This window comes from Durio zibethinus, chromosome 21, assembly GCF_047325235.1.
Source record: "Durio zibethinus cultivar Kanyao isolate XHJ-2024 chromosome 21, ASM4732523v1, whole genome shotgun sequence".
NCBI classification, from domain to species: domain Eukaryota; kingdom Viridiplantae; phylum Streptophyta; class Magnoliopsida; order Malvales; family Malvaceae; genus Durio; species Durio zibethinus.
In genome coordinates, this window is record NC_143182.1 from 16190363 (window position 1) to 16212147 (window position 21785).

General features: G+C 31.7%; 1 protein-coding gene and 1 pseudogene across 1 annotated transcript; one reads left to right on the plus strand and one right to left on the minus strand.

Moving 5' to 3' along the window:
* The first annotated feature begins 7200 nt into the window (after positions 1 to 7200).
* LOC111306283 (uncharacterized) lies at positions 7201 to 8766 on the plus strand. The gene has a single exon (XM_022904185.2). It carries the CDS (start codon positions 7799 to 7801, stop codon positions 8549 to 8551), a length of 753 nt encoding a protein of 250 aa, XP_022759920.2. The 5' UTR covers positions 7201 to 7798; the 3' UTR covers positions 8552 to 8766.
* A 2841-nt stretch (positions 8767 to 11607) lies between these two features.
* On the minus strand, positions 11608 to 21217 carry LOC149512948 (mitogen-activated protein kinase kinase kinase 20-like; annotated as a pseudogene).
* Positions 21218 to 21785: the final 568 nt, after the last annotated feature.

Below are 21785 nucleotides of genomic sequence, written 5' to 3' on the forward strand. Positions count from 1 at the left end.
TGAAATCAAGGTTAGCATGAGGTGTTTGATTTTTTTTTTCATAGGAAAGTAATATAAAGATAAAGTGTAGTGTGATTTAGCTTTAATGGATGCTTGCCATTTATTGCTCGGAAGACCTTGGCATTATGATAGTAGGATTATTTATGATGGTTATCGTAACACTTACACATTTGTGAAGGATGGATACAAAATCATCCAAGGCCCTACCAAGCCCATGGTGATGTCGAAACCAACCAAAAGGGAAGGAAGCAGCTTATTTACCAAAGTCAATTACAAAAAAAAAAAAAAAAAAGATGAGTGGTACTTTGTATGTACTGATGTTGATTAAGGAGAATAAAAATAGTGGAGATCCCCCTATAATGATACAACCATTATTGGCAGAATTTTAAGACGTTGTTCATGAGAAGTTACTAGTTAGTCTACCACGAATAAGGGACATTCAACACTGCATAGACCTTATCCATGAGCTATTTTACCCAACAAGGTAGCCTATAAGATGAGTCTTAAAGAGTATATGGAGTTACAATGCCAAGTTGATGAATTGATGAGAAAAGGAATGGTGCATAAAAGCATAAGCTCTTATGTAATCCCAGCTTTTTTAGTGCCTAAGAAGGATGTATCATGGCACATGTGTGTGGATAGTAAGGTAGTCAATAAAATCACAATTGATTATTGCTTTCTTATTTCGTACTTAGATGACTTGTTGGACTAACTATATGGAGTAACTATTTTCTCTAAAATAGACCTATGCAGTGGTTATCACCTAATCAAAATGAGGCCTAAAGATGAGTGAAAAATAGCTTTTAAGATAAGGGATGGTCTCTATGAATGGATGGTAATGCCTTTTGGTTTATCCAATGCTCTTAGTACTTTTATGAGATTTATGAATCATACCTTAAACCTTGTATTGGCAAATATGTAGTAGTAGTATATTTTGATGATATTCCAGTTTACAGCAAAGTTGAGGGCCAACACTTGAATCATCTACACCAATTGTTTTACATATTGAGGGAATAAAAACTATATGCTAACCTTAAAAAGTGTAGTTTCTTTACTTCTAGCCTTATGTTTCTAGGATTTGTGGTGTCAAAGGAAGAAATAAAGATGGATCTTAACAAAGTTGAGGTAATTTTAAATTGGCCAACACCAGCATCTTTACATGATATTCGAAACTTCTATGACCTTGCATCTTTTTATAAGCATTTCATTAGGAGTTTTAGCTCTATTGTAGCTCTCATCACCAAATGTTTGAAGAATAAAACTTTTAGATGGACCAAAGAAACCCAACATAGCTTTGAGCTCATCCAGACTAGGATCACTGAAGCTCCCATCTTGTCCTTACCAAACTTTGATCAAGTGTTTGAAGTGGAATGTGATGCATCCAATTCTGGAACAGGTGCTATTTTAAGTTAAGAAAGAAAGCTTATAGCATTTTTTAGTGAGAAGCTCAATAAAGCCAAGAGAAAATATTCAACCTATGACAAAAAGTTCTATGCCATTTATAGGGCTTTATTCTATTGGAGTCAGTATCTCTTCTTTAAGCCATTTGTCCTATATTCAGACCATGAGGTCTTAAAGTTTATTAATAGATAGTATAAGCTCAACTGAAGACATCTAGCTTAGGTGGAGTTCTTTTAAGCCTATAACTTCAATATCAAACACAAATCGGGAACTAAAAATATGGTAGATGCTTTGAGTCGAAAGCACTCCTTATTAGGGGCTATGATTGTTGAAGTTATTATATTTGATGTGATCAAAAAGCTCTATGAGACAGACCTTACTTTAGTCAAATTTGGGAAGAATCCAAATAAAGACCACACAGCTAATTTTTGTTGCATGATAGATATCTCTTTAAGGCTAACAGCCTTTTCCTTCATGTTCTTGGAGATAGGCCTTAATCAATAAGGCTCATAATGGTGTACTAAGTGGACATTTTAGAAAGGACAAGGTATTTACTTTTTTGCAGGATAGATTTTATTGGCTAAAAATAGAGAGGGATGTGATAAAACACCTTGAACGATATAGAATGTGCCACATTGCCAAAAGTTATGATCAAAACACTAGATTGTATGCTCTACTGCTCGTGCCTAATGCTTCTTAAGAGGATGTTAGTTTAGAATTTGTAGTTAGACTGCCTATAACTTAAAGGAACAAAGACTCTATCATGGTGGTTGTGGATCGTTTTTCCAAGATAGCCCATTTCGTTCCTTGTTTCAAAACTATAAATGCTTCTTATATTTCTAATCTATATTTTAGAGAAATTATGAAGCTACATGAAGTTCCTAGATCCATGGTGTCTAATCGAAATTCTAAGTTTCTTAGTCATTTTTGGCATACCCTTTGGAGGAAGCTTGGTACCAATCTCAAGTATAGTTCTTCTCATCATCTTCAAACATATAGTCAAATGGAAGAAACCAATCATAGCTTGGGTAACCTTCTAAGAAGTTATGTAGGGAAGAATATCAAGCAGTAAGATCTTGTTTTACCTCAAGTAGAGTTTACCTACAATTGCCCACCAAGCTATACCATTGGTTATAGCCCTTTTGATGTGGTGTATGGTAAGAATCCAATCAACCATTTAGATTTAATTCTTTTTCCTACTAATCAATAATTTAGTGAAGATACAAAAGAAATGGCTAAGGGTATCAAATGATTGCATGAACAAGTGAGAGCTAAGATTTTGCAATAAAATGAAAAATATAAAAAAGCAGTAAACAAGCATAAAAAATATTTGGAGTTCAAAGAAAGTGATTTGGTGTGGATTAACTTACGGAAAGAGAGATTTTCTCCATGAAAGTTTTGTAAATTACAACCTAAGGTAGATGGTCCATTTAGAATTCTCCAATGTATTGGAAAGAATGCCTACAAAATAGATCTTTTTGACACTTATAGACTATCTTTCACCTTCAATGTTGTTGATTTGTCACCATACCATGGTAAGAAGACTAATTCAAACTTGAGGACAAGTCTTTTTAACTAAAAGAGATTGACACCGGAATGTCAATATATCTTACAACTTGAGCTTAGATTAAGAAGGACTTATCCAAAAATAAGATAAGCCTATTTTTGGTCTAAATCTACTAAATAAATGTAAAAATAAGTTGAGCTGGAATAGAAAGATTATGTTTACACTAGTTGAAAAGGAAAAGCATGAATATGGATGGGATTGTGGTCAGATTCATTATCATGTAATCTAAGTAGTAAATGGACAGATTATGTTACATGCAAATCCCATGATTTTAGGTATGATTCTAGGAATGCAATCTGAAAGTTCTCATATTTTGAGAGATGTTTCTAGCCTATATATTTTCTATTATTCTTTGGTAAAAGGCAGAATATAGTTTTTTTTATCCTTAAGCAATCTTTTAGATTATTCTTCAAGTTTTGTATCTCGTAGGTAGATTTCCTAAAGTGGTGAACTTCTATTATTTTGTATCCTTGATTAGAATTCTTAGGGTAGTATTTCGGTATCCTTTAGTTTCTAGTCTTGGTGGTGAACTTTTACCCCTTTTAATATAATAATCATATTGTCATTATTCAAATTCTTGTGAGTTGTCTTTGTGAATTTTTCTATTTGCAATTAATCTCCACATCTCAAATATCAATTCCTAGCATCAATAGACTCTGTTAGAACAAAGCAACTGGTGGAATAGGATTCAAAGAAACAGAAAGTCTTAATGTGGCCTTACCAGGGAAACAAGGGTGGTGTTTGCTAAAACAGCCTGACTCATTGATACAAAAGGTGCTAAGTGCAAAGTATTTCCCTAATTCAACTTTTATGGAAGCTAGGTTGAGCACAAATCCATCACTTACATGGCAAAGTTTTTAGTCTACAAGGAAGGTTTTAGAGCTTGGCGCAAGATGGAGAGTTGGAGATGGAGGTAAGATATGAATATGGCATGATATACGGGTTATCCCAAATAGCAAACTAAACCCATACGAAGACCAAACACTAATGGCACAATATGAAATGGTGTTAGATGTGATTGAATCGAGTGCAAGATGTTGGAAAGTGGATGAAATTTACAACTACTCTTTGTTGAGGAAGCAAAAATAATATGTTGCATACCATTAGGCTATGTGGGGCAAGATGACTAGTTAATATGGAATGCAGAGAAAAATGGAGAATATACAATACAAAAACCAACTAATCAATAAAACATATAATGATGCAGTTAGAATGGGGCAAAAAGACAATGTCCTAGAAGACAAGTTTTGGAAAAAGCTATGGAGGTTGAATTTACCAAATAAAATTAAGGTATTTGGTTGGTGTTTAAACAATGGAATCCTTCCAATGTTGAGCAACCTCAAAAAATGACACATTGATGCCCAAGAATTGTGTCAAAGGTGTGGACTAAAGGAGGAAACAGTGATGTATGCTATTAAAGGGTGTAATGCAGTGAAGAAAGTTTGGGAACTTGTCAATGTGGATAATGAATGGAAAAATGTAGACCTAGATAGCGAAAAAGGATGGCTGTCTAATGTTTCTAAGAGGGTAGATCAAAAGAGCCTTGAAATTGGACTGGTGACTAGTTAGACAATCTGGTACAATAGAAACTTGGCTTTTAATAGTAATGAGAATAGAAGAGCAAAAGAAACATCAGTGTTTATTGGAAAATATCTAAAAGAATATAGAAAAGCTCAAACACCCATAATTGCTAGTGTTATTAGAAAGGATGTCAAATGAAAAGCACCAAGGGCAAGAGCTGCCAAAACAAACTTCGATGGCACATTACTTGCAGAAAATAGTCTATGTGGAATAGGGGTTGTGATGAGGGATGAAAAAGGATTTGTGTTGGGAGCATGCTCAACTACCACGATGCAAGTCAGAGATCCAATGGTTACGGAAGCTATAGCTGCAGTCAAGGTTGGGGTTCACCTTTGTTATAATCTAAGGAGATGCTCTAAGCATTTTAAATCAACTGAACTTAGATACAAAGAATTTCTCAATCATTAGGGATGTGATAGAATATGCTAAACTACTTAGCAATGGTTTCTATCCGTTCAAAGTTGTCCATAAAAAGAGAGGCAAATGAAGTTGCGCATAGGCTTGCAAAAAATGCACTAAGAGCTTCTATCAAATCTATGTATTGGATTGAAGAATGTCCTCCTATCATTTCTAATGTTATCTACTCTAAAAGTGTTAATTTCATGATACAATCGAAATTACCTTTAAAAAGAAAAAACCCTTTAATTCTCTTCTTGTTTCCTCTGAGACAAAACAAGAAAATAAAGAAAAAGCATGAAATGAATATCAAATGGCTATAGTCAAGTTTTAGGATGTCTAATTGGCAGCAATATATTTTTTTTATTTGGCGATAAGAGGTTCATAGATTTTACCCAGTACATCTCTTTTCTAGGTCTATCCAAGTAAGCTTATCTATGTTGAGCCTCACGAATTCATGAAAAATTACCTTCTCATAGTCTTCCAACGAATTCGAAGCCAAACAACAAAGAGGGAAGCATGGCATTGGTTGGTGGCAACATTGACAAGCTAAAATTCAATATTTACCTATACAGTGTACAAAAACAAGTACAATGGACAAAAAAGCTTACTTATCTAGGTCTCTATCTGCTTATTGCATCTTTATACTGTCAATCCCCACTAAAAATTTATGAATAATAAAATAAAAATTGAACCTAATAGAGATAATTAAATAGGGGATAAATCAGCATAAGACAAGAAAAGAAAAAGAAAATGGGTCTATCTCTGTCTAATGATATTGTTGACTATGCTGTCCACTCAACCTGACCACAATAGAAGTGCAGGGGGAGAAGGCAATTGCCCTCCATGGGATTTTGATTGTGGATGCATTAGGAAAAAGCTTTTCTATAAAGTGGAGCAATGCCATCTCAAAGTACATTTTACATCCCCATTCTCGATCTCCACCACATTAATATTAAAAGAATTTCCCACCATGAAACTTCTGCTTAGTTGGTTGTTACTTGTTAAGACCAACAATGTTTCTATATGTCTTTCAAAAGAGAAAACATTACAAAACAATTGTGTGATTTGTTATAGAGTGTTAAATTTTTAATTTTAATAATCAAAGTTTAAATCCTTATAACTTCAAATGATAAAAGTAGAAAATGACAAAAATTCGACTACTCGTAAAAAATAAATTGGAACAAATGGCATTACTCTTTCAAAGTATAGTAGAAATTGACTTAAGTAATAAAATTTCAGCAGGATGCATTTATATACTCAAATCCAGTGGCCTTATCTTACAAACAAATTGATCAGACTAAATTCAACTAGATTATAAGATGGAAATTCCCTCAATATAACATATTTTTTATATAAAATAAAAAAAATAGAGGGGAAAAGGGGGTTGTTTGCTGAAGAAATTAAAAAAGAATTGCTCTCTCCCTTTCTCTTCTTTAAAAATATGTCTTAAGCCATAAGAAATTAAATACAATCCTGCAGATCTCAACTTTCACTTGGATTTTGTGTTAAAGTGGGCGTATGTCATACCAAATGAGTATATAAATTATAAAGAGAGAAAAGTTTGCAAGTATGAAACTTTTGGCCTCTTTAAATAAGTGCATAGAACATCTTGGACCACAAGAAGTCACTATATTAATCGGCCCACCTATTTTCTGCAGTGTTTTTCGTATCTGATCTAAGCTCAAAAAGGAGAACCAGCAGATTATGATTGTCAATTGATATCCCATGGATGTTGGCACGTGAAACGAAATCCATCTTGGACAGGGATGCGAATAAATCAATTATGAACTAATTTTATTATGTTCATCATTAGTTTGTTTAATTAATAATTTTTAAAATATTATTTATGATAATTTATTAAATTTAATAAATAAAAATCGAACAAGTTCATAAATTATTTATGGAATGCTATATTCATTTATATTTTTGTATATAAATAAATTGAACATGAATAAATTTTATTATATTCATGATCATTTACTTAATCAATAAACCCTAAAATTTTATTTATAATTATTTATTAAATTTAATAAATGAATATAAACAAATTAAAACTAAACATATTCCCAAATTGTTTATTGATCGATCGGTTCATTTACACTCTTAGTGTCATACAAGTGATGCAACAAAATTTGATAAAATCTAACTCCTCCTTGACTTGATTTTAATGAAACTTTTCTTTATCCACAGCAGATTTGACCCATCATTTCTTTTATTTCCGCCAAGGAATTCCAGGGAAACTAATTAACACCACATTACATTAAAGTGCACTTAAGAAGATGGGAACCATTGCAAAGCCGGATTATTCATCAGTTTTTTGCCTCCTGCTACTGAATACCAGACACTTATTAGGGTCAGGAACTGTTTATTTAGAATTATTTTGGTGAAGTGTCCAACTGAAGTGGTTGTTGAGTCATCAACTCCTTATACAATTTTTACTAGTTAGAGAGACATTGAGAAAAGGCATCTCTTGCCAAACCTCCCCTCCATTCCATACGTCAGAAGGCTCTATTGGCTCAAACAGCATTTGAGTAAAACCCCAATTCTAAATGAACTTTGCTTGGAAATAACACCTCCCCACTTTTAGAGATTGACTTTCTTGAATGCCCATTTTTTCTCCTTTTGCTTTCTTTAGCCAAAACATTTCCCCCCCAATAAAACAATTATACTCCTCATAATACAAACTCTCTCTCTCTTTCTGATGTAAGCATAATTCGATCTGAAAATGATTATCCACAACACAAATTGCATTACCTGTTCATGTATGCGCGCGTGCAATCATGCATGCCAATAAACATGGTCTAAATACCACATCTGTAAGTTGCACGAATTTATGTATTTGAGTCTGATATGCGCTCATCGATGCAAAAAATATATATACATGATCTGCATGATATTCAAGAGGTTGCTATTATATTAGCCAATGGTGGGACTAGCTCAACCTTTTCTTTCTCTATAAGAACCTCCACCCCTCAAGCTTCCTTTCCCCTTCCAACAAGAGCTTGGGAACTTCATTTTCTCCTCCAAGATCTAGTCCCTTTCACCCTGCTCCAAGACATGCAGCCAAGTGAGGTTTCAGGGCTTCAATATCTAGTTCCTTCCAATCCATCCCAATATTCATCACATTTTAGCATGAATCAGATCAACATACCTGCATTTGAGTTGAATAGATTCTCAAATCCCCTGTATAATTTCTATATCCCGCCTCAACTTCACGAAATCAGTCCCCATTCATCATGCGTTAGCAGCAATTCAACTTCTGATGAAGCAGAAGAGCAACAATTAAATCTCATCAACGAGAGAAAGCAAAGGAGGATGATATCTAATAGAGAGTCTGCACGCAGATCACGTATGCGCAAACAAAGGCACCTGGATGAGCTGTGGTCACAGGTAGTTTGGCTCAGGAATGAGAACCACCAGCTTATAGATAAGCTGAACCATGTTTCGGAAAGCCATGACAAGGTTGTTCAAGAAAATGCTCAGCTCAAAGAGGAAGCCTCTGAACTTCGTCAGATGATCTCTGACATGCAACTGAGTAGCCCTTACTCAACTTTGAGAGACCTGGAAGATGTTGCCCTGGAACATGGTTTATCTGACAACTGAGTCCTCAACCTGTTCATCACAAATTTTATCTATCTGCTAGACTAAGACAGACGCAGCGGTCTTATTTTTCCGTTTCCATTTTTGGTTCTTCTATTAGTTGGAAGCCAATCAGTCTGTGTCCAGCTCCAACATGTATGAGACTAAGGAAATGAGAATAACATGTTTTGAGCATTTCATTTAAATCTCCTCTAGACTATTCTCTCTCTTTAGCTATCCTTCCCTCCCCTAGCTGTCTTGTTGTCCTTAATCTTTCCCACTTTAAGAGTAGTGAATCGAGGATTTTTTATTGGTGTGTCTACTTATAATATATATATATATATATATATATAAGTGAAGATGGATTTACTAATTTTACAGGCGGAAAGAATGTCCAGAAGAAAGTTTTGGAGATGTCCAAAGAAAAACTTCAAATTTTCTTGTTTTCCACCTTTGCCACTGGATCAGCCTCCGCACTTTAAAGTAGCTTCCTGTATCATACAAGTCTCATTTGCTGCAATTTATAAAAATTAAAATGGCTAGTATAAATAATCCAAAAAAGAAAAGAAATGGGAAATGTTACTTTGATAACTGTTAAAATTACACACTCATACTGTGAAAGTTTTCCATGCATCATTCTAAATCTGCACCAGAAAAGGCTTGATAAATATATTCAGGGGAAGCAAAATTCTATGCTCCATATGTATTACATGACAGAACTAAATATGTCAGTTGTACTACAAAAGGATCCATAAGTGGCATCAGTTGGAGGGAGAGTAGGACGTGACAGAAAGAAAAGGTGGTGAGTGGGGGTTGGTTCATAATACAGAGGATACCATAAAAAGAAAAACTAAGATTTCCCCTTAATGCACTGTTCCTACTCTTCAACAGTTGCCTTAATTTCTCACCTATAGTTTTCATAGGTACGACACACCCTGCATTTTTGGCTGTGTTTCATAAAATGAGCTCAGGGAGGAAAATACATTATTATAACATCTGTCAAGTTGGGTTTTATTTATCAGACCAAGAAACTGTGCTATGTAAAAAGTAAACTCCACAATATATGACATTGAAGACAAGAAAATAATAGAAAGACCAATAAGAATTTTCCTCCCCGAAAACCAGAACAAACTGGAGAAGCTCTAGCAGAAAGTTACAATAACCCAAGGATTTGAAGATTAGCAAGAACAGTTTTCCAATTAATGCACAAAAACATCCAGTCTCATAAATATTTTTTTGTTTTATTCCTTCCAAATACATTAGCAGGAAGAAGTCACCGCAAGGTTTTTGACCTCAAGGCATTCAGAGAGGAAAAAGATTATCTGTAACCATTTTGGAGATTCAGACTGGAACAGAAGATGGAAAAGATTATCTTTTGCCCATGTTGCTATGCGGTTGTAATTTTCATTGAGTAATCTTTTATGCCCAACAAACAAGGTCTATCGAAACTGTGGGAATGTCATAATTGCCTAGTGGACTGAGTATCTTTGATTCACTGGCAAGGTAGATGCTTATGCCAACCTTCATAACAAACATTCCCAAATTCTCATCAGATTCTGATTTTGACCACAAAAGTGACTAAAACACAGAGTGGTATGGTTCATTTTGGCAGTTTTCCAAGGAATGTACGTGATACAATGAATGAGGTTCTTGGAAATGGTTCTCGGGATGAATGGTTTCACACCGACAGGGGGCATCTATGGTTCTCAGGTATTCTAATGCCAGGTTTTAAATACCTGAAAAAGTAAATCCAGGTATAATTGCCACCTTCGGAATGAGATCATAAAGACAGAAAAAAATATATATAAAAAAGAAACTGCCTTTCCGAATGAGAAGTTGAGCTGCAATGAATGTAGTCGACACTCATGCTTTACTCCAACTCTATTGCAACACTTTAAAGCTACACATTAATCTCAAATCCATGGGTGACAAAGACAAAGGGTAAAATTTAGTCAGATGTCAATAGATGTTTTTCACGTCCAAGTAGAAAGACTCTTAACATCCTCTGTCCAGAAACTGAAATGATCAATAATCAATCACCAATCATGTATCAGAAATCAAAATGTAACTACCCTTTTGAACGGCTGAAGCTCAAACCAGATGTACAATTGTACGTTACTATGTTTGAATGGCAGAGGAAGCTAAAGTTTAAGTTTGGTGCATTTAGTTCTTTATTATGCAAATACTACTTTTCTTGTCTTCTATTGTCTTGGTTAGCATCTTCCGTTTCTTTCCACCTTTTAGGCCCAGTTTTACCAATTAATCTTGTATTCTTCTGTTTTTTTTTTTTCTGTTTCTTTCTTCTATTTTCTTCGTTTGATCATTTTTCAGTTCTGAACCTCAAGGACTTAGATTCTAGGCCAAAATTTGTACTCCTTTTTCTGTTCCTTTGGGATTCAAACTTTTGAGATAACATTTTAAAGTATTCTGGTTTCAACTTTTTGACGGTCCAATTTCCTAGTGATACCCGGCTTTCTTTTCCATTCTTTTTTTTTTTCCTTGATTTTCTAAAGAAAAACCTACTGCATAATTCCTAAATTGAGCTGTAAGGCATTTTGTGGTGACTTCATATCTGCTTTTTAGTTTTTAATCAGTACATGAAATAATTAACAGAAGTTATCAATAACATAATTATTCATTCATCATAAGGCATAGTGACCACAAACGTTAGTTGAATAAAAAATTAGTATTACAGCAGAATGAAAAGTTGATTAGAACAGTACTAGAGTAATAACTAATCAGTTGAAGCAGCCAAGCATCCTCCAACATTTGATGTTACCATCCAGGCTATCGTTTTTGGATAATAATAATTCAATCATCCAAAATTTCAAGGCACATTGCCTCAATTTGTTCCATGAAAGGAAGACAACTATCGTCTTCATCATGTTGAAGAGATTTTATTGGAGATGGGTCTGGAAGGAGAAATGGATGGCTTAACAGCATATCAGCAGTCCACCTTTTACTAGGATCCCTTTGAATTCATCAAGAAATCTTTCCCTGTGCTTGACATGGTTTCCAGTATTTTTACCGGATATCTTAAAATCCAGTCTTGATGGCCAAATCCATTGGTTCTGATCTTCCTATGGTAGTTTTCCAGTAATCATCTCAAGAACAATGCACCCTATGGACCATATATCTAAGGCAGTACTGATGTGTCCATAAATAACAGATTCTGGTGACATGTAAACTGCTGTACCTGTAAAAGTTGGCACCCAAGGATCTGGCATATGATGTCTTTCCCTAGGTCGCCTAACCAGGCCAAAATCAGCAATCTTCAGTCTACAAATGGAACCATTCTGATGAGAAGGAAAACAAGGATATTTTCTGGCTTTAGATCACAATGAACAAAGCCTTTCTGATGAATATCCCGAACCCCTTCAAGCAGCATTCTGGCATAGCACTTGGCATCACCTTCAGGTATCATGCCCCCATATTTCTTGATCATCAAGTCCAAAAGACTACCACCAGGAGCGTATTCAAGAAACAAGTTAGAAACTAGCATCCCTTGATCAATGCTCACCATATCACCATAACATTGAACAATGTTACCACAACCAACAAACCGTTTGAAGATTTGTAGCTCCTTTTGAAGTGAACTAGAATCTTTGTAAGGACAAGTTTTCACAGCAAAAATTGATCATCAGAAACAGAGTTTGTGGGTTTCACCAAGTGAACAACTCCATAGGAACCCTGGCCAAGAGTCTTAAGTTTGACCTACTCCATTGTTAAACGATTCCTTGATACTCCTTTTACTAAAGGAAAATCATCCATGGTTTTTTATGAAAGTAAAATCAATCGAATGAACAAAGGAAGGGTTTAACAAACTGATTTTTTTGGAAACTTCAGGCTAATTTTGTTTCAGCTTCAAGATATGTATAAATATAGGGAACAAGTAACAGTTTAACTCGGTTTTTCACTCCTAATTGTGGTTGGATTTGATAATTGAAATTTGTGTTAATGTCAATTTTTCATTGGCCAATTCACAACGATTAAGCGGTTTAATAACTCTTTACTGAGCTTCTCAACTATCTTAAGCCAATATGTGAAGGTGTCTGTGATAAAATTACTCTTGGTTTCCATTTTTACTTTTTACTGCTTACTTTTATCGATATAGTAAAAAAAAAAAAACACAAAAAAAAAGGAGTTAATTAAAATTTTTTTATTTGAACTTTGAAAATATCTATAAATTGGTATTTAAAAAAATAAAATATACAATTTACATTCTAAACTTTCAAATAATATACAATTTGTACCATAAACTTTCAAACTATATATCACATTAATTCAAACTCTAATTCCACTAACCATATCAACATATATATCAGATGTTTGATCAATATTATTAAATTATGTGTTCAGTACACATACTATGATTTTTTTTCCAATATAAATTAAAAATATATATTTTCTTAAATCATAAAGTTGTTTAAAATCGATTAATCATTTTTTGTCATGTGATATCTACAGATGAAAGTTTTTATAAAATATTTGACACTTTTATTTAACAAATAACATATGTGTAACAAAATTATATTGATTAGATACCGTATAAATGAGTTAAGTTAACAATATTAAAATTTGAATTAAAATAATAATACATTATTCAAAAGTTCATGATGTAAATTATATGTTTTATTTTTTTTCAAAATATAGATAAAAATGTAATTAACTCAATAAAAAAAAGTTAAAACAAGAGACAAATAAAAAATAAAGGATAACTTAAAATAAAAGACCGATATCAAAATGTAAAAGGCAAAAGAATCAACTAAATGCAACGAATAATTTTACAAATTATCATTTAACTCATTAAATGTTCTTTTAATTGTTTGCTAATACTTCCTTGACCCTTTAATTTTCTAAAATTTTTTTATTTTGCAATTAAAATTTTCAAACTTTTCATTTAGTTCTTTATTAGTTTATCTATCAAAATAAAATTTAAGTAGTACATTTTTATGTATTAAAATATATGTTTTACTTTAAGGGGAGAAATGAACTTATGTTAGTCTAAAAGTTTTTAGTTTTACATTCTTTATTAACTTTGATTTCAATAAATTCAAGAAATGAGATTAAACTTTTTTTTTTTTTTGGTTTGTCTCTCTCATTCCTTAAATATATTGAAATCAATAGTTAGAAAAAAATGTAAAAATATATAAAACTCTTTTGGTATTGCTTGATCCCTCCCCTTACTTTAAATAATATTTTTATATAAATAATTTGACTTTTTCCATAAAAAAATTAAATATTGTTTTCATTTCTCCTTGTTTGATTTTTTTTTTTTTGGATATAAATATAGCTATTTTATCAATTACAACTTAAAAATTAGAAAATACAATTCAAATTTCTTTGTAATGAAAAAATGCACAAATCATTAAATTAAACATATTGCTTCTTAAAATTATATTATTTTACTTAATTATTTTTATTCTGGATATAACTTTGAATAACATTAAATACAAAAATATAAGAGATTTTATGCATACAAACTTTAAACTAATTTATTTATTTTGAAATATATGCATTATTAAATAATAGAAATATTAGTCATTTATTTTTAACTTAAATATTTTTTTAAAAAATCTTAACATAATTTACACTAATATTAAAACTTATGGAAAAGTCAATGTCACGAGTCAAGTGACAACAAATCAGTTGAGAAAAGTATTAAAAAACTCAGTAAATAATACTTCGTCTGTCTCTTATTATTTCTCGATTAAGAATTTGCACAAATTTTAAAAAAGGAAATTTAAGTTCATTTTTAACCTTTTCACTTATTTTTAACTTAGTTAAAATTTTAGATTTTGGTGCCAATTACTTTCAAACAAAAATTTTTGCAAAGCTTTGGGGCATCACCAAAATAATAAAAATCATCATTTACAAAGCTTTGGGCACATAATCATTATTCATGGCAACCAAAAACTTCTGTTTTAAAACCAAAAATAGAGCAATCTGTAATAGCCATCTTATTCAAAATCTATAGTAGCCATCTTGTTCACATTTCATCTCTAATTATCAAAAGCATCATGTTTTATTTTAATCATTAGCTTTATCTCAAATGACATATGGATTCTTTTATATAAATAGACTCTGTTCTATCTAAATCTAAAAGAAATTTAACCAACTAATAATACCAAACCATTTATGAGATACTCTTTCTTCAATGTTTTTGTTTCTTCAAGGATAATTGGTAGAATTTAGAAACAAGAGAAATATTTTTTAGATAATGGATTGGTAGTTGATGTATCTTCCAAGCTTTTGGGAAAGTTTAACGTAAAAGAATTCAAATTGATCCAATTAAAGTATCTGAAGTTCCTTAGTGTCGCTGTACCAACATTTGATCATTGGCAAAGGCATTGAATGTGCCAAAATCAACACTTCATAGGCATGTTAAAGAAGGATTTGTCAAATCACATTCAAATAAATTCTAAATCGATGATTATCATCTAATCATTGATGATGTCCCATATAATAGAACTTTTTACCATTAGGTAACCACATCGAACATGTTTGTGCAACACAACATGGACAAGCATAATGACCTTTTGTACTCTAACCAAATAAATTTAACATAAGCAGGAAAATCACTGATAGTCCATAATAAAGCAACATGCATATTGAAGTTTTTTTCTTTTGATGCATCATAAGTCTCAACTTTTTTCCGTAATTGCTTTAACTTTTTAATAAGAAGTTGTAAGTAGATCTTTATATCATTACCCAGACCTTTTTCCTCAGAAATTATCATAGACAATATAAATGACTATTGCTTCATAGCAATCCATGGTAAAAAATTGTAATGAATCAATACAACTGGCCAAGTACTATAAGAAATACTCATCATTTTGAATGGGTTGAATCCATCAGATGCTAGTCCAAGCATAACATTTTGAGGATCAGATGCAAAGTCTGGAAACCTAAAATGAAATGATTTTCATGTCAAAAAATCTGTAGAATGCCATAATGATCCATCATCCGTCGGCTTATCATGATGCCACCTCATTGAATCTACAGTTTTAGAAAACATGAAGAGTCGTTGAAGTTTTGGTATTAATGGAAAATAGTGTAAAACCTTAACAAGCTTCTTTTGACACATACCTCATCACCATCATCATTCAACCTTTCATCAAGCTTTTTGGCCACCTAACGAGAAATACCACACAAATGACAAGATTCTTGATTTTTTCTATCCCCCCAATACAACATGCAATCATTGGAATAATTATGAATTTTCTCATATCTGAGACCTAAATCCTTGATCATCTTCTTTAATTTCTTACAAGATTCAAGGATTTTTGCAAAAGAAAACATTTCTTTCATAAACTGTAATAATAAAGTCAATGAGTTTTTCGTCCATCCACATAAGCATTTCAAGTGAAAAAGATGAACATAGTAAGACAACCTTGAATGCTTCGACCCCTTAAAAAGTTTTTCATTCATCTCCTCAAGCAACTTATAAAACTTTGATGCTTTTCCTCTAGGTTATTGGTCACGTACACCTATTCTAGGTTCACCAAATTCATGCATTTCAACATTGGACTGATTAAATCTTTCATTTTGGGGAGAAAGATTATGAAAATATTGGTTATGAATGTTAAAAGTATCTTGCAACATGCCTTCAATGTTATCTGGTATAAAAGGATCATGTTGCTATTGAGGAGCTTTTGAAGTTAAAGGAACTCTAGTGGAAGACCTTGATGGTACAGACTCTTCATGAAAATATCAATTAATATATCGTGATAGAAATCTAATACAAATTAAATGTTCAAAAATAACTTGATGCATTTGTCACTCGATATTAGCACACTTCAGACATGGGCATAATATCATATTATCTTCACTTGTATTCTCAAATGCAAAATGAAAAAAATTTTCCACTCCATCTCTGTACTCTTTACTTAATCTTGATTTTTGCATTCAACTCTTATCTATTTAGTACTTGCTATATTATCAGACCAAATGTATATAAATAATTTATATGAAAATGAACATGTACAATATTTAAGTTTACTATGTTTTAAACAAAAGATAATAACAAGACCAGTACTTACACAAAATGAGAACTCCTTATTGTGAAGTAATTTATCAGCTACCAGAGCCCTTGAATGTTAAAACTCTACTGCTAACGTTGATAATACCCAAGAGTATTTGTAGTTGGGGTTGACATAAGGTGAAATAAGGTGAGTTTTGGAGAAAATTGTTTACACAAAAAAAAATCGCGAATTGGAAAAGCTGAAGGAATAGTCGAATGAAGTAAAAGCTAATGTAAATAAGTAATGAATAGTCAAACTAGGGTTCTAAAAGACAATGCTCGAATACTAAAAGCTGAAGGAAAGGGAAAGTAAATTGTACTTGGCCTGGAAAGAGAAATAGTATAATAATGAATATGAAGCTTGAAGTTGGTGATTGGATGCACTAAGTTTAGGAAGATTTTTCTTGGACATGATTATAAAAGGCATTTACTAAGAAAAACGCCTATAATAATTTCATCCTAAATATTTTTTAAATATATTACAAGCGCCTTCACTAGCGTCATAGTGAAATTGTAGAAAAACGCCATTACTAAATGCTATATTTTATTTTATGTACTAACACATTGAATAATTTCCAAGTGCTTTTATTTTAAGTCTTCTACTGGAAAACGATAATTGAAGATGTATATTAAAGAAAAATACCTTTAAGCATCCCTGTTATTAATTATTAACGGTGTCTTACATAGTAAAATGCCTTCAATATACCACGATGGTTATAGAAGACATTTATTAAAAAATATGCCTTCAATATACCCTTAAACTTAGTAATCCGTTACGAAAGGCGTTTGTTATTAACATACACCTTTAATATTTTCCTTTTAAAAATTTTGGGCATTATTAAAGGCATCTTCTACTGTAAAATACATTCAATATACTGCCACATAAATTTTAACACGATTATTGAAAGTGTATATTCAAGAAAAATGCCTTTAATATTTGCTATTAAATTTTGTAGATAATTAGTGAAGGCGTTTGCAGATAGCAACGCCTTCAATAATTTCATTAAAAAAATTTTAAGATTATTAAAGGCATCTTTTATTATAAAATACCTTCAATATACACAATGGTTATAAAAGGTGTTTATTCAAAAAAGTGACTTTGATATACCTTTAAACTTAGTAATCCATTACTGAAGGTGTTTATTAATAATAGACATCTTCAATATTTTCTCTCAAAAAATTTTGGGCATTATTATAGGCATCTTCTACTGTAAAATGCCTTAAATATACCGCCACACAAATTTTAACATAGTTATTGAAGGCGTATAGTCAAGAAAAATGCCTTTAATATTTGTTATTAGATTTTGTAGATAATTAGTGAAGGCGTTTGCAGATAACAATGCTTTTAATAATTTCATTAAAAAAAATTTGAGATTATTAAAGGCATCTTTTATTATAAAATGCCTTCAATATACCAGATGGTTATAGAAGGTGTTTATTCAAAAAAATGACTTCAATATACCTTTAAACTTAGTAATCCATTACTGAAGGTATTTGTTAATAACATACGCCTTCAATATTTTTTGTCAAAAAATTTTGAGCATTATTAAAGGTGTCTTCTACTGTAAAATACCTTCAATATATTGCCACACAAATTTTAACACAGTTTTTAAATACGTATATTCAAAAAAAATGCCTTTAATATTTGCTATTAGATTTTGTAGATAATTAGTAAAGGTGTTTGTAGATAGCAATGCTTTCAATAATTTCATTAAAAAATTTTTTGAGATTATTAAATGCGTCTTTTATTATAAAATGTCTTTAATAATTTATTATAAATCGTTAAAATCCATCATTATTGAAGGTGGTTTTCTATTTAAAATGCTTTTTACAATTTTTATGAATTATAAAAGGTATTTTTTGAGGATAAACGCCTTTAATAAGTTCGTTGAAATTTTTTTTTTCTAAATTAAAGGCATCTTTTTTGTAAAAAACACCTTCAATAATCTCTAATAAAATTTTTTGAAGATTATTGAAGGCGTTGTTCTATGGAAATGCCTTTAATAATTAATTTTATATTCATTTCTCTGCCTTGAACATTGGAATTCATAGACTACTAGTACACATAATGATTAAAAGTTGTGTTATTCAACCAAACCCTTAAACACATTTCTATCATACCATTGGTATCCTTATCCCTATTGTCGCTACCGACCTTTAACAAATCAATGCTGCGCACCTCTGTTTTTACCGATAAGTCTTTTATTTTTTTAGTTTACTGTATTATTTACAATATTGGATAGAGATTTTTTGTTTTTTCGATTCCTTAATATTGACATATGTGTTTATATATTTTCATTAACATCACCGTAAGCATAATCATCCAAGATTCTATTCATATTGCAAGTATGCTATTTCTATGTAGTTCGCATTAAATATTATGGTTTGCTGAACCTTGTAGTTTGATATTGTAATGTTGAATGGTATTGTATGATATTGGGGGTCTAAATCATATATATGTTGAATGGTTTGCTCAACCTTGTTGTCTGATATTGTTTTATTGAATGGGTTTGTATGAAATTGGAGGGCTAAATTGTATGCTGAATGGTGTTTCTAAGTGGCTTGCTGAAGGGCATGTCTTAACACATTGTTGAATGGTATGATGAATGGTGTTTCTGTACGTAGTATGATAGTGGTTGTATTAAATTACATACAGTGTTCAATTTAGACGGTTATATTGTGTAATTCGTATAATTATGATCAAGATTATAGGTATTATGGACTCTGAACAACATTATTCTCCTTCTAATGAACATGTATAAAATAGATGTGTAGGCAAAAAAAAAAAAAATAGGAAGGGGCCCAAATAAACAAATCAAAGTGACTGATATAAAAATTCATGTTGACTTCAATCAAAGTGGACAGTTTATGTTTGAAAGAGCTACCAAGATGGCTACTCATATTGGAGCCATCATCTGTTGTACGATTTTAATTACGTACACCGATTGACGATGAGTTCTTGATGATCTCAAGGATGATATATGGTAGTCAGTTATGGTATGTTTATTCAACTATTTCATAAAATTTGTTAAATGATCAATTAATTGAAATTCAATGTGTTCATACTAATTGTGTTAACTTATTTAGGAGCAGTTCAACATCCCAATTGACTGTAAAATGATTGTGTTGTAATTTGGTGGGAAAGCATTTAGAGACTTTAAAAGTAAATTGACAACTCAATACATTTTACCATTGGCTAGTGAAGGTGATGTATTGGCTGTTTCACCTGTGGCATATGCAGATGTCATAAGTGTTGAAGATTAGACAAATCTTATTCAATATCAACTTTCAGAAGATTTTCAGCACGCAAACCCATTTTTATTAAAAATATTTATAAGTCTTTATGTAATATAGCCTTCGATCTTTATATGTGATTAACATAATTTCTTGATTTTGTAGAAAATCAACAACAACAGGACATTCGAGCCAAACAACAATAACACCATCAGATAATAAGAAAGGGATATGCAAATGTGAAGTATCAGCTTGTATGTATTCGCACACTTGTTTTATATTCATTAATGAATATTTATGAATATTCGTTTCATACACTCTGATTCTTTTATTACGATAATTTAATAGGAATCAGCGAGTTCTGGCACAGAAGTTTCCAAATGGGATGTCTAGAAACAAGGACATCAATGGATGGATAGATAGTTTGTAGATAAAGCAACCAAAGAAATGGCAAAAAAGATTGTATGTATAACTGCTTTTTTAATATAATGTATGATTGACATTGTGGTTGTGTCCATAAGTGTATACTAGCTTGTATAAATTTGTTGTTACAACCCAACCGATTATTGTCTTTCAGGACGATTATGCTACCAAAGTCAAATCTAATAAACTAGTAACCCAGTATAACGAAAATCCTTTGTCTTTAGCATTAGGTGCTAAAGAAAGGCCTAGTCTAGTTCGCGGGGTTAGTAAATTTGTCTTGCCATCAACGTTTTTGGTAAACAACCAAAAACCCCACGAATGAGAAATGCACAATATAAAGCAATAATTGAGCAACAACAACAACAAATTAATGACTAGGAGCAATGCCTTAATGATCAACAGCAAAGACTCGCTACTTTAGAGTCCATGTTGAGCATCATCCTCGTACGAGAAGCTTTCGTTGGAAGTAAGGAAGCGATCTCATCCTCCGTTACCACCCAAGAAGTATGATATTATTTATAATTTGAATGTTAATTTGTTTATTATATTGATTGATTTGGTTTTAATACTTATATTTCATTAAATATTATAACAAGATGTTCAGACTTACAGTATGACCCTTGCTCAGGTTTCTATGGATGAGTTATCCAAATATTCGTTGGAGCATTTATCTGGAGAAAACTTCATAACCATTGATTCTGAGGAAGGATTATTTGATAAACCATCATTTTTTTTCATTGGTGTGGAGGAGGTTAAAGAATTTTGTGAACTGGATGAATTATCAGCTGTTGATATCATTGCTTATATGAGGTTAGCTTATAAATACAAATATGCACATTCAATATATAGTAATCTTTATTAGGATGTAATATTAACTAGTAGTGTTGATTGTTATTGTGCAGCTTCTATATAAAGAGCTCAATGGGAGATAATTGACTAACAAATTTAGATTCATTGACTCCAGCTTCATTAGTGAGCAAAGTGGCACTGTTGCTTATCGTGCTAATCATGTGATCCTATGCATGAAAAGACCGATTGATTATTATTTGCTCCCATATAATGCACAGTAAGCTATATTCCAACCTTAATTACTCCAACCTTACCCAAATCTGATTAGATGTGTAATCTGAGTATATCATTATTATTATTTTGCAGTCATTATTGGGTGCTTATTGTGATTGACACCAAATCCTTAACATCATACTTACTTAATTTAGTTAATCCAACGGTGATGCTTAACCCTGATATTCAAACTTTTATAAAGAGGTATTACACTTTATTATATTATATATCTTTTGTTTCTTCATAAGTAATTTTATTTATGTATTAAGTAATTTTTTCTTTTTAATTTAAGGTAATATCTGCATTCGATAAGAAAATAAAGAAACCAAAATGAGTGTCATTACCAATAAATGTGAAATATATATTTTTTATGTTGAGTTTGTGTGGATAAATATTTTCTAAACCCACTCAATTTAATTTTCAGGTACCTCGTCAACCTGGTAATACTGAATGTGGATATTATGTCCTTCGTTTTATGCAAGAGATAGTGTTACATGATTTTATGACCACACCACT